At 35.6% G+C, this 13,962-nt stretch overlaps 1 protein-coding gene across 2 annotated transcripts in view; it reads right to left on the bottom strand.

Moving 5' to 3' along the window:
- The window catches only part of NBN (nibrin), a 44,573-nt gene extending 35,027 nt beyond the window's left edge, over positions 1-9,546 (bottom strand). The window contains exons 1-2 of one of the 2 annotated variants that reach the window (XM_074269994.1): positions 9,398-9,546; positions 56-189 (exon numbers count right to left, since the gene is read on the bottom strand). In XM_074269994.1, the coding sequence (XP_074126095.1) occupies positions 56-189; positions 9,398-9,434 (171 nt within the window). In that variant the 5' untranslated portion in view covers positions 9,435-9,546. The remainder of the gene's footprint in view (positions 1-55; positions 190-9,397) is intronic. The other variant, XM_074270003.1, reaches the window with a different exon arrangement.
- Positions 9,547-13,962: the final 4,416 nt, after the last annotated feature.

Below are 13,962 nucleotides of genomic sequence, written 5' to 3'. Positions count from 1 at the left end.
TCACAAACAAGTGACTCAACTAACAAAAATTATGATAATAAAGGAAGAAGCATACCAGGTTTATCACAGAATGTCTCACAGTCAACAAAGCATGATTTCTACTGATTGACTGATCATCTTCAATTAGAATTCCACAATTTTTTCTTCCAACGATATAATCAACATTGACTAAAAGTCGATAAGGGTCCCCTAAGGAAATCATAAAGCATATTGATTTAATGACAAAGATTTGTCCCTCTAATACAATGATTTTAAAGAAACAACTTTATTTTTGCTAGCTAAAACTACTAAAATTCTCTACTCAAATCAGTTTTTTAAGGTATTGGGATTTTTGGTCAGGACCTGTAGAGAACTTCAGATAAGGAGAATCTGATTAGGTGATTGAGAGGTTAAGAAGTTAATAATCAAAAAGTCATTGAGAGGTTAAGAAGTTAATAACCAAAAGAAAAAATTAATGATCAATTAATAAGGATATATACTAAGTAGTATTTCTTTATCAAATATTCCAATCAATCTGTGATCTTATCAATATGGATGTTTCTTTCAAAGTTGAGGATCATAATCCATGAATACCTGATGTGGTGACAATTTTGTCCATAAATTCAGCATTTTGACATGAAGAGGACATCCCGGGAATACTAGGACTGTCCAACTGTCATCCTTTGCCACTTCAAGTCAATTTCTTTGACCAATAAAAATATATACTCTATTCTAAAAGAATTCATTATACCAAAAAAAGCTAATTTATAAAATTTAAATATAGGAAGTAAAGAAGTTATTTACACTAAATTTTTTTTTTTTACTTCTCTCATTACAAAGTTCTCTTAAATAGCTTTCTCAGAAATTAAAGCAATCTTTAGTCATATGAAAAAATGCTCCTATTCATTACTAATTAAAGAGATGTAAAAACAACTCTGAGGTTCCTCTCAGATTGGCTAAGATGAGAAAAAGTAATGATAAATGTTGAAGGGATATAGGAGAATTGGGACATTAATACAGTTGGTGGAGTTGTGAAACAATCCAACCTTTCTGGAGAGCAATTTGGAACTCTGCCCAAAGGGCTATAAAATTGTGCATACCCTTTGATCCAGCAATGTCAGTACTGGGTCAATATCCCAAAGAAATCATAAATGTACAAAACTGTAGCAGCTAGTTCTGCGATAGCAAAGAATTGGAAAATGAGTAGATACTCATCAACTGGGGAATGGCTGAATAAGTTATAGTATATGAAAGTAATGGAATATAATTGCTCTATAAAAAATGAACAGGCTGATTCTTGGAAAGACATACATAAACTTATGCTGAACAAGACAAGCAAAACTAGGAAAACATTGTACACAGCAACAAGACTGTTTGATGATCAATTATGACAGACTTGGTTCTTCTCTCAGTGATTGAAGGCAATACAAATAAACTTCAGATGGAAACCACTTTCATCCAGAAAGACAACTATAGAGACTGAATGAATGTAAATCAACATATTTTACATTTACTTTTTTCCTTGTTTTTTTTTTCTCTCCTGATTTTTTTCTTTTTTTGCTCTGATTTTTCTTTCCCAACATGATTCATAAGGAAATGCTTAAAAAAAAAAAAAGTAAATACATAACCATTAAAAAAGAATGTAACTACCCCCAACCAAAAATTATACTTGAAATACAAAAATTAAAAGGAGAAATCAATAATATTGAAAGTAAAAAAAAAAACTATTGAATTAATGAATAAAACCAAGAGTTGGTTTTATGAAAAAGCCAATAAAATAGATAAACCTTTGGTAAATCTGATCAGAAAAAAGAAAGAGGAAAATCAAATTGTTAGTCTTACAAATGAAAAGGGGGATCTTTCCACCAATGAAGAGGAAATTAGAGAAATAATAAGGAGTTACTTTGCCCAACTTTATGCCAATAAATTTGATAACTTAAGTGAAATGGATGACTTCCTCCAAAAATATAGGCTTCCTAGATTAACAGAGGAGGAGATAAATTGCTTAAATAGTCCCATTTCAGAAAAAGAAATAGAACAAGCTATTAATCAACTCCCCAGGAAAAAATCCCCTGGACCAGATGGATTTACATGTGAATTCTACCAAACATTTAAAGAACAATTAGCCCCAATGCTATATAAACTATTTGAAAAAATAGGGGATGAAGGAGTCCTACCAAACTCCTTTTATGACACAGACATGGTACTGATACCTAAACCAAGTCGATCGAAAACTGAGAAAGAAAATTATAGACCAATTTCCTTAATGAATATTGATGCTAAAATCTTAAATAAGATATTAGCAAAAAGACTTCAGAAAATCATCCCCAGGATAATACACTATGATCAAGTAGGATTCATACCAGGAATGCAGGGCTGGTTTAATATTAGGAAAACTATTAGTATAATTGACCATATTAATAATCAAATTAATAAAAACCATTTGATCATCTCAATAGATTCAGAAAAAGCATTTGACAAAATCCAACATCCATTCCTACTAAAAACTCTTGAGAGTATAGGAATAAATGGATTATTCCTTAGAATAATCAGGAGCATATATTTAAGACCGTCAGTAAGCATAATATGCAATAGAAATAAACTGCAACCTTTCCCAGTAAGATCAGGAGTGAAACAAGGTTGCCCACTATCACCATTACTTTTCAATATAGTACTAGAAACGCTAGCCTCGGCAATAAGAGCCGAGAAAGAGATTCAAGGAATTAGAGTAGGAAATGAGGAAATCAAACTATCACTCTTTGCAGATGACATGATGGTATACTTAGAGAACCCCAAAGACTCTGCTAAAAAGCTATTAGAAATAATTCAGAATTTTAGCAAAGTGGCAGGATACAAAATAAATCCACATAAATCCTCAGCATTTTTATATATCACCAACAAAATGCAACAGCAAGAGATACAAAGAGAAATTCCATTCCAAACAAATGTTGAGAGTATAAAGTATTTGGGAATTCATCTACCAAAGAATAGTCAGGAATTATATGAGAAAAATTACAAAACACTTGCCAAAAAAATAAAGTCAGATTTAAATAATTGGAAAGACATTCAGTGCTCTTGGATAGGCCGAGCGAATATAATAAAGATGACAATACTCCCCAAACTAATCTATTTATTTAGTGCTATACCAATCAGACTCCCAAGAAACTATTTTAATGACCTAGAAAAAATAACAACAAAATTCATATGGAAGAATAAAAGGTCGAGAATTGCAAGGGAACTAATGAAAAAAAAGTCAGAGGAAGGTGGTCTAAGTGTACCTGATCTAAAGCTATATTATATAGCAGCAGTCACCAAAACCATTTGGTACTGGCTAAGAAATAGAACGGTAGATCAGTGGAACAGATTAGATACAAAGGACAAAAAAGGGTACATCTATAGCAATCTAATCTTTGACAAACCCGAAGATACCAACATTAGGGACAAAAATTCATTATTCGGAAAAAACTGTTGGGAAAACTGGAAATTAGTATGGCAGAAATTAGATATGGATCCACACTTAACACCATATACCAAGATAAGATCAAAATGGGTCCATGATTTAGGCATAAAGAATGAGATCATAAATAGATTAGAGGAACAGAGAATAGTCTAGCTCTCAGACCTCTGGAGGAGGAAGGAATTTATGACCAGAGGAGAACTAGAGATCTTTATTGATCACAAAATAGAAGATTTTGATTCATCAAACTAAAAAGTTTCTGTACAAACAATACTAATGCAAACAAGATTAGAAGGGAAGTAACAAATTGGGAAAATATTTTTAAAAGGAAAGGTTCTGACAAAGGTCTCATTTCCAAAATATATAGAGAACTGACCCTAATTTATAGGAAACCAAACCATTCTCCAATTGATAAATGGTCAAGGGATATGAACAGACAATTCTCAGATGATGAAATTGAAACTATTTCCACTCATATGAAAGAGTGTTCCAAATCACTACTGATCAGAGAAATGCAAATTAAGACAACTCTGAGATACCACTACACACCTGTCAGATTGGCTAAGATGACAGGAACAAATAATGATGAATGTTGGAGGGGATGTGGGAAAACTGGGACACTGATACATTGTTGGTGGAGTTGTGAAAGAATCCAGCCATTCTGGAGAGCAATTTGGAACTATGCCCAAAAAGTTATCAAACTGTGCATACCCTTTGACCCAGCATTGCTGTTATTGGGATTATATCCCAAAGAAATACTAAAGAGTGGAAAGGGACCTGTATGTGCCAAAATGTTTGTGGCAGCTCTTTTTGTTGTAGCTAGAAACTGGAAGTTGAATGGATGTCCATCAATTGGAGAATGGTTGGGTAAATTGTGGTATATGAAGGTTATGGAATATTATTGCTCTGTAAGAAATGACCAGCAGGAGGAATACAGAGAGGCTTGGAGAGACTTACATCAACTGTTGCTGAGTGAAATGAGCAGAACCAGAAGATCACTATACACTTCAACAACAATACTGTATGAGGATGTATTCTGATGGAAGTGGAAATCTTCAACATAAAGAAGATCCAACTCACTTCCAGTTGATCAATGATGGACAGAAATAACTACACCCAGAGAAGGAACACTGGGAAGCGAATGTAAATTGTTAGCACTACTGTCTATCTACCCAGGCTACTTATACCTTCGGAAGCTAATAATTAATGTGCAACAAGAAAATGGTATTTATACACATATATTGCATCTAGGTTATATTGTAACACATGTAAAATGTATGGGATTACCTGTCATGGGAGGGGGGGAGGGAGTGGAGGGAGGGTGGGGATAATTTGGAAAAATGAATTTAAAAAAAAAGAATGTAACTAGGAAAAATAATTTAAAAAAAAAAAAATCCAGCTTTCTTTGTTGAGTTTAAATGATTCAACTTATAAACTAGTTTCTCAAATATGGCATAAAATATTCTTTCAAATGTTGGCAGTTTTTAACTCTTGTCAACCAAGTATACAGTTAATACAGGTAATTATTTAAAAAAAAAACATAGACCAAATTAACATCTCAAAACTGTGAAAATGAACATTAAAATGTTAATATTATTGGCTGGTAACATTTAATTTATAAAATAGTAACTTGGAGCTGGAAGATTCAGCATGAATCCTTCATTTTGTGTAGATTAGGGAAAAAAATCAAATTATTTGCTGTGTTTAGCTAATTAACTACAATCTATTAACATTTTTCTGTAAATACAATAAAATAAATAATAAACTTTTATATAATGCTTTAAGTTTTGCAAAGCACGTTTTTATTATTGTTCAGTTATTTTTCAGTCCTGTCTGCCTCTTTATATCTTCAATTGGGATTTTCTTGGTAAAGATACTAATTTGTCATTTCTTACTCCAGCTCATTTTGCAGATAAGGAAACTAAAGTAAATAGGGTTAATAAATTACTTGCCTAGGGAAACACAAAAGTTGTTTCAGAAGCCAAATTTGTACTCAGTGCAGACTTATTCAGTTTCTTTCTGATTCTAAGCCTGGCACTCTAGCCTCTATACTACTTAGTTGTCTTAAAGTACTATATATGTGTGTATGAATGTACATTTATAGGAGATATATATACATGTACATAATAAGCTGTATTTAATACTCAGCAACTAAATGATGAATGTTTTAGCACTACCTACATTTTAAAGAGGAGAAAACCGATAATCAGAGAGGTCTAGTGACTTACTAGCCTAAAGTAAATGTCTGAAGGAAGATTAGAACTCAAGTGGTCCTAAGCACCTTGGTCTTCAAACATTACCTCATGTTACCTTATGTTTTTAACTTTCCAAAGCACTTTTACACCTATTATTGAATTATATGAAATTCTCAATTATAAATATTTGACACTGCCAAGCCCCAGGAACCATAGCAACCCAAAACTCTTAAATTAAGGAACTGAAAAATAGTAGCTTGGTTGTCATCATTCCTATTTCTCTTCTTTCTATACTACCAGAGACCTTTCCTGCCTTCCTATTTCCAAATTAGATCTGGTGCAATGTGAAAGAGAGTCATTTAGTGTAAGAATGTGTATATGTAAAAAAAGAATTATGAGATCTTGTATTACTTGGAAGCATTATCAAGATGGTCTCCCTCACAATTAGATCATCTGTCAGATCAGATTTATTCTAAAAGATTGATTTCCTTATGTCAATTCAAATTCCTCTGTATTCAAGGATCTGTACCTGTCAGAACCTGGTATTTCTCTATTTTTCCAACCTTCCCATTCACCCAATGAAATCCTATATAGAGTCTTCATTTAACACGGAGGTGAGAGTATGATGTCACAAGACCAAACTTAGGCATCCTTCTTACAAAGTTGCAAATGTTTCAAGTTTCTTGTCAATGATAGTATGCAACATTTAGACACCTTAAGTCCAAATATCAGTCTATTTGGTTTGAAGAAACATTACACAGGTCACAGAGGCTGGTCACAGAGAGATTTTTTTTTTTTTTTAAGCCAAAGAAACTCATTAACATCATCTCATATTTAATATAGAGGTGTACTCGTTTCCCAGTATTTTCCAATGCTCTGCTTGGTTTCTACTACACTACCATCACATCCCCAAAACAGGTAATGGCAATGTTTTCACTTCCTTACATGTAATGTTTTCCCTAGTTAGTTCCTCCAAGAGGTCAGGGACTCTTTCTTTTTCTTATTTTTACCTCCAGTGCTTAGCACAATCAATGCGTCATTTAAATAGTGCTTCATATAGGAGCTTAATTAATACTTATGATAGAAAGCAAGTGGAAGGAATATACTTATCAAAAAAATCAAATATCCTTCTTAAAGTACTTCCTAAGTACTTCTAAAGTAGGTGTGTCACTCACAGTATTAGGTACTTGTACCTCATGCCTCTCTAAAACTTTATTCATTCTTCAAGGTCCAACTCAAGTCACAGTTCCTTCATTTAACTGCTGCTTAAACTTCCCATCCAAAAAAACCAATTGTCATGCCTTCTGGTTGTCCTAGGATCTCTCTTCCTTAGAACTGGTGGTTTCAGTATTGGAGTGTTAAAGACTCAGGTTGTAGCTTTTCCTTTACTATATCAGCCTTCTGGTAAATCTTAATCTTTGTTATTGTGCATTTGAATTTATATTAAAAAAGACCTTCTATTGCCTTAAATAGTTAATGGCATATTCAACATTTTTATGCAACTTCATTCAAAGCTCCAAATGTCTACTGGGTCAGGGAGATAAAAAGGTAAGACAAAGTCTTAGATCTTAACAAACTCAGTAAAGTGATTATCACAGCAGCATACTCTAGCAGATATAGGCCTAACCTTCAAGTTAGAAAGACTAGGCTTCAAGCTTCTACGAACACAGGCAATTAAAAAATCAATGGAGAGATGTTCTACTTTGTGGGGTGAGAGCTTCTCACAATAATTAAAATCACAAATGTGGTGGACACAAATTAAAAGCTATTCAAACAAAGACATGAAATCACTGCCCTCACCCCCAAATTGGCAGTGGATAGAATGAATCCCTTGCTAAAGTTTTCTTGTAGATGATCTTATGTTGCCACCTTGTGGTAAGTTGTGAAAATGGTTATATTATACACAGAAGACTGCTTTTTAAAGACATTATTTGGTATATGCTGGTATCCAGTAACAAGCCAGTCCGTAACACAGGCAGAAAACAAGTTAAAGCAAATAAGGCATCAAACACCTGGCAACAAATAAGTTGCACCAGAAGAGCTAAAAAGATCAAGGGGCTAGTCAGGGAAATTTATCCTTGGCATTGCCACTTTGAAGAAAAACTAGTGTAAAAAATGAGAAGGGTCGAGCGCTTGAATCAATCATTTCACAGTTTAAACTTTCACTTTCACTATTTAAATACCAATAACTTCATTAATTTAGTCCTGGGTCAGGATGAAGTACTGAACTAATTAAAATTCAGATTAAAACACAATGGGATAGGGAATCAGAGGTACAGGGTTCTAACCTCAAATGCTACAAATTTGAGGTATGACCTAAATTTAAGTAAAATTGCCCACAGCTACTATTTTCTCAAGTGTGAAACTAAGGGATAAGACTAAGTCCTAAATATCCAATATGGGCCTTAATCTACTTGATGGTGAAATGCAAACTATCTGAAATTTGTGCTTTAACTAGTCCACATGAACTATCAGGTTAATTAGAATCTAATAAGTTCTGGCTATGTGGCCAAGTTCTAAATGATGAAAGTACAATTATCTTTTACCATACTGACTAGAATAAAGCTGTAGTAACACCTTTACTCAGAGAGATATGCCCTCACAACAACTTAGTTAAATGCAAAGATTATCATTGATTTGATGGACATGAATTAAAAATTAGCATTAGGCCTAATAAAATATACAATGTTGTATGAATAAAGAGTATTCTTTTTTTTAGGGTGGAAGCTACTTTGTTATTTTTAAACAATTTATCAACAGAAGATAGGCTGACAGAAGAACAACAGAAGGAATAACAGAATTTGCTCAGCAGGTATCCATAAAAGGATAGAAAGTCTTGGAAGAACAATCTCAGCATGAGAAGGTTAAGAATGCACTGTAACTGCACCAGTGATGCGATCACAGATAATCCATCCCAGTATCAGAATACATAGACCCGAGTGCTCTTAATTACACTGCTGTCACAGAGTACACAATACCTCTAGGAGGAGATAGAAAACAGATTTAGAGTGGGGAAGGCCCTTAGAGACTGAGTCCCATCCACTCATTTCAGGAGGAGGGAGACGGGAAGGCTTAGCGATTTGCTCAGTCACACTGATTGCAGGTCCTGAGTTTCAAGTCCAGCTCTCTCCATCCACTGCACCGTATAGTTGCCCAGGCAAGTAAGATATGATAAACTAGTTTCTCTGCCCTTTAAAACATTTCTTACAAGACCTGAAGTAGGACTTATTCAGTTTTCCCATTTGTAAAATAGGAATACTAATAACCTACCTCCTAGGGTTGTTGTCAGATCAAAAGATCTGATCGTTGTAAAGTGTTTTGCAAACATAAAGCGCCATATAAAACCTATCTAATTTATTATTGTTCTCGCTAGGAAAAAATTGCCTAGGCGCCCCCTCACAAAGCGAATCGGGGATTTCCCTAGAGTGGACCACGCCCCCCTCCCACAACAATTTTCTGGAGCACTAAAGGTTACAGTCAAGTCACCATGCCTATCCTCGCAGGGGTTGGGCTTCCGTCCACCTGGCCAATCAGAGAAGTCAGGGGGATAGGATCTGAAGGGAGCGACTAAGATCTTTTGGGAGAAAAACTTTTCCGGCCTAAGGACTGGGGAAGCGTTTGGATCATACTTCACCACCCTACAATCGCAGCCGCTCCCCTATTCCAGCTTCCCCAGTTCTCCCCTTTGGCTGGTGGGGCAGAACTGCGGGCCTGCATGTGGACTCCAGCTTAGGCATGTTTAACGCCATGCTTCCGCCGTCCTTACCTCGAGCCGGGCTCGCGGCGGAGAGCAGCGTCCACATGAGCCCGGTCGCTTTCAGACTCCGGGAGCCGAGCTCCCAGAGAGCCACTTCACACGCGGGAACTGCGAGGAGTACCAGCGAGTGACGTTGCTTCCGGCTGCTGCCGCGTGCGCATTGGTTGCGCATTACTATGGCGTGCGCGCTCCCGAGAACGAGGCGCCCTATGGGTCTAGAGAATGAATGAAAACGAGCCGGGGAGGGCGGGAGCCTGGAGAGAAGGGAAGAACTGGGAGGGAGGGAAAGGAAAGGTTGTGGATTGCTCTGCCATCTCCTGGTCAGAGAAGGGAAAATACCCTGTACTGCGAGAGCTATTTTTATTTTGCTCAGCAAGTATTACTTCATAGGATTTAGAACCAGAAAGAGACTTTAAAAGGCCAATTCCCGATATCTCTTCAATTATACGTTAGAATCTTGATGTCTAGCGAGGGAGAGTGACTTTTCAAAGGTCACACAGCAATAGGGAATACCAGCCATATCCTCCACTAACAAGCACCTTAGCACAGTGCCTTCCACGCAGTACGCGCCTAAATATAATAATTCAATAGAATGGAAATGAAACTACGACTAAGGTCTGGTGAAATTCAATTCAATTCAGCAATTAAATTCTATACTTACTGTCTTCTGAAGAGGAGTCTGGTGATGAATTAATGGCAGATGAAGATTCGGGTGGAAATTGGGAGAAGAATGACGAGAAAGAGAGAAGTATGAAGTTGAAGATGGAAGATGATGACGAGCAAGAAATAGATTAGGACACAGAAAATGGTGAGGAGGAAGTCAAGGCTCTTGAAAAAGAAATAAATGGAGAGTCTGATTTGGACCCAGAAAATGAACGGGATGAATGAAGAAGAAAGGAAAAATAGTCCCAGAGAACCTTTGGCTCATTGTTGAATGCTGCCATGTTCTCCTGGAGAGGGCAGTCTCTGGGTTTGATCTCTGTGGCAGAATGCAGAAGGCCCGCCCATTTTAACAAATTCAAAATGGTGGTCTCACCATGCCGGCCCCCCTTGTCCTTCCCACCTCAGACTTAACTGTGTAAATAAGAGTGCTCAATGCTAAACACTAGCAAATACAATGATAGCCTTGGATCTCTAGGAGTTTATATTTTATCTCAATATAATTGCTCTACTTTGTTTTCTTGCTGACAGAGAAGAAGTCAGAAAGGTACCTCTAAGAATGGAAGACAGAAGTGGTTGGTTCAAAATAAAATTTTTTACAAAAACATTGTTATTCTGGGTACTATATATTTTCAGTTTTAAAAAGAATTCATTTTCATTAATTTATGTTGCATTATGATGTTTATTAATCTATAAAATCAGGGGATTTTGGAGTGTGTTTTCTGAGGACAATCCCTGCTGTAGATCTCTAGTTCTATGACAAATGACTCCAAAAAGGAGTCAATGTTGCTAATTCTGCTTTTTATATTGGGATAAATCTTGGAGGATTTATTTGTGTGACAAACAACAGTACAAGATACCATGGCAGAGTTGAGATGAAAATTGAAATTGTTTCTGTCTTAGCAATTGTGGAGCCCTCTGCTGCTCTGAAGCTCAGAGAAGAGAAAATGAGAGAGAGAAAATGAGAGAGAGAGAGAGAGAGAGAGAGAGAGAGAGAGAGAGAGAGAGAGAGAGAGAGAGAGAGAGAGAGAGAGAGAGACAGAGAGACAGAGAGAGAAAGGAAGGAAAGCTTGCTTGAAAGCATTGACCAAGTAGAATTTTATGCTGGTTATGCAGAGCTGGTTCAATAGGAAAACTGTAAGTATAACTGACATCAGTAACAAACAACAAAATCATATGATTATAAGCAATAGATGCAGAAGCTTCTGAGAAAACACAACACCCCTTTCCATTAAAAGTGCTAGCAAGTATAGGGATTAAATATAGACTTAAAATGCTAAGTGCCCCAGCTGACTAAAACCAAGAGCCAACATTATCTCTAGTAGGGATAAACTTATAAGCTCAGATAATAATAAAATCAGGAATGAAGTAAGGATGTTCATTATCACCATTATTATTCAATATTGTACTAGAAATACTATCTATGGCAATAAAGCAAAGAAATTGAATAAAATTAGGTAATGAAACATTCTTTGCAGATGAAATGATGGTACATTTAGAGAACCCTAATTTTTCAGCTCCAAGGCTTCCCTTCCTCTTTTGTTTTATTTCTCCTTAGAATATAGATTTTTTAAGAACAGACATCATCTTGTTTTCTCAGTACTTAGGCCTTGGCATATAGTAAATATTTAATGAATGCTTTTTCTTTTTATTTCTCCCCATCTTCTCCCAATACCTGTCTATGCATAGATACTATTACACTCTGATATTTCTCCTAAGTTGAATTTTGCCTCAGTGATGAACAGAGCAGGTATTAAAATAGTCCTGAAAAAATGTTGGGAATTCTTAACTGGAAGTTCATATCAATTTGGTGGAATTCCTACTATTGGTGTGCTCTCAGCTATGCTTCTGGGTCTTTGAACCTGGCAACCTTTCCCCAAGTGGTACCTTCCCTTATCATTCCATCTTTTCAGTTCCTTTAACCTGTTGTGTTCCTCTATTAGAATAAAGTTCCATTAGTGTAGGAACTGTCTTTTTGCTTGTATTTGTATTTTCAATGCTTAGCACAGTGCCTGATACATAGCAAATGTTTAATAAAAGTTTTTTGCCTTCTTAGCCTGTCTTTAAAAAAAAACAAAAAAAAAAAAAAACCAAAAAAAAACTCTCTAAAAGTCAAAGAGTTGGGAGCTATATAGAGCTTAGGAGTCACTATATTGCTTTCTAGGCTTAAAATAAGGTCAATTAATCAAAACTGGAGGTACAACCACAAAAGAGAAAGTTAGTCTCTGCCTTAAGAAGTTTATTTATTTATTTATTTTTGAGACTGGGGTTAAGTAACTTGCCCAGGGTCACACAGCTAGGAAGTGTTAAGTGTCTGAGGTCAGATTTGAACTCTAGTCCTCCTGACTTCAGGGGTGGTACTCTACCCACTGCGCCACCTGCCTGCCACCTGCCTGCCACCTGCCTGCCACCTGCCTGCCACCTGCCTACCCTCAAAAGTTTATAATCTTTTGGGGGAAGAAAACACACAAAAGGAAGCTAAAAAGAAGGGTAAGGCATCCAGTAGGAATATTTTTGGGTTTTGTGTCCAAAAACAAATGAATACAACTTGGTGGGAAAGGAAGGAATAAACACTGAGAAAGATAAATGCTTACAATTTTGTTTAAAAAGCAATGTGCTAGAATGCTATGTTTCCTTCAAGCTCTAGAAAGGACTCTTAAATCCTCTTTTTCTGTGGTTCTAAGGAAATTTAGGTCATGATCCAGTTTCTCATAAGAGCTTTGTTTCTGGGAGGTCGGTAAGCCCTCTTTTCATTTGTTTGATTCTATCAGGCTAACAAAAGTAGCTTGATTTGAGATGGGATAAACAAGGAAGGCTCCACCATAAGAAGCTCTACTGGAAAAACTAAAAAGTATGTAATGTTTTTTCAGATACACATGGTTATAAATATTGGATTAATTTAACAAGCTACAGCAGTATTGTAATTATTTAAAACCAAATGGAGTTATTTATGTTTAAAGTTAAATTCCATTTCAATAAATAAAACTGCTGAACCATAAATTAAAATTATATCACTTTTGAATTTAGACCCCAGATCTTTCATATTAATAGTTGTATGACTGACTCTGAGCTTTAAGATCTTCATCTAAGAAACAAAGGGATTGAACTAAAATGACTTCTAAGCTTTTTGAAACTTTAAATCTTTGATCCTAATTGTACTAGCTGTAGAACATGGTATGATATTTGGAATCTTTTTATCACCATATCTAGTTTAATGATCATTGTAGGGTTTTTTTTTAGTGTTTAAAAATATTTAATGTTATAACTCAAGGCAAGTGATTTTTATCTACTATATTTTGCAGCCACTGGACTGTGTACCTGAAGAAATATTATGCCCTAGAATCCGTTGATGAAGAATTATGCCAGAATTACTATCTTCAGAAATATTGGGGAAATGGGAATAAATAACCTCTGCTAAAGTTATCATCTAAGCTTTCTTCATGGAAAGCAATCCTAGGTTCTGAGGCTGTAACCCCAGCACAGAATCTGGAAGGTCTCCATAACCATATTAGAAAAATTTTGTAAAGAGGCTGGGTATTAAGCTCAATGCGTCTGCCATAAGAAAGCTTCGTTTAGTGGAAAGAATGACAAGTTTAAAGCTAGGAAGGATTGCTTGAAGTCTACCTCTGACCAATCCTAGCTTTTTAATCCTGGGCAATTCACTTAAATCAAACTTCAAGGGTTCCAAACTATTCCCTACAAGTTTTAAATTCCAGAGAAGTTGAAAACCTGTAATAGTATCAGTAGAATCCCAGATTTAGTTTTAATCCTCTTTTTTATTCATCATTTTGACTTTACTGCTGCATAATACTTATGATTTTATTTGTGTGTGTGTATATATATATCATTGAGAGACAAGTAGCTTGGATGGTTAAATAAAAAGTGGTCATCAATCAAACATTTTGTTGAATCAA

The sequence above is a fragment of the Sminthopsis crassicaudata genome, chromosome 1 (genome assembly GCF_048593235.1).
Source record: "Sminthopsis crassicaudata isolate SCR6 chromosome 1, ASM4859323v1, whole genome shotgun sequence".
In the NCBI taxonomy this organism is placed as follows: Eukaryota; Metazoa; Chordata; class Mammalia; order Dasyuromorphia; family Dasyuridae; genus Sminthopsis; species Sminthopsis crassicaudata.
This window is presented reverse-complemented; position numbering and strand designations above follow the sequence as displayed.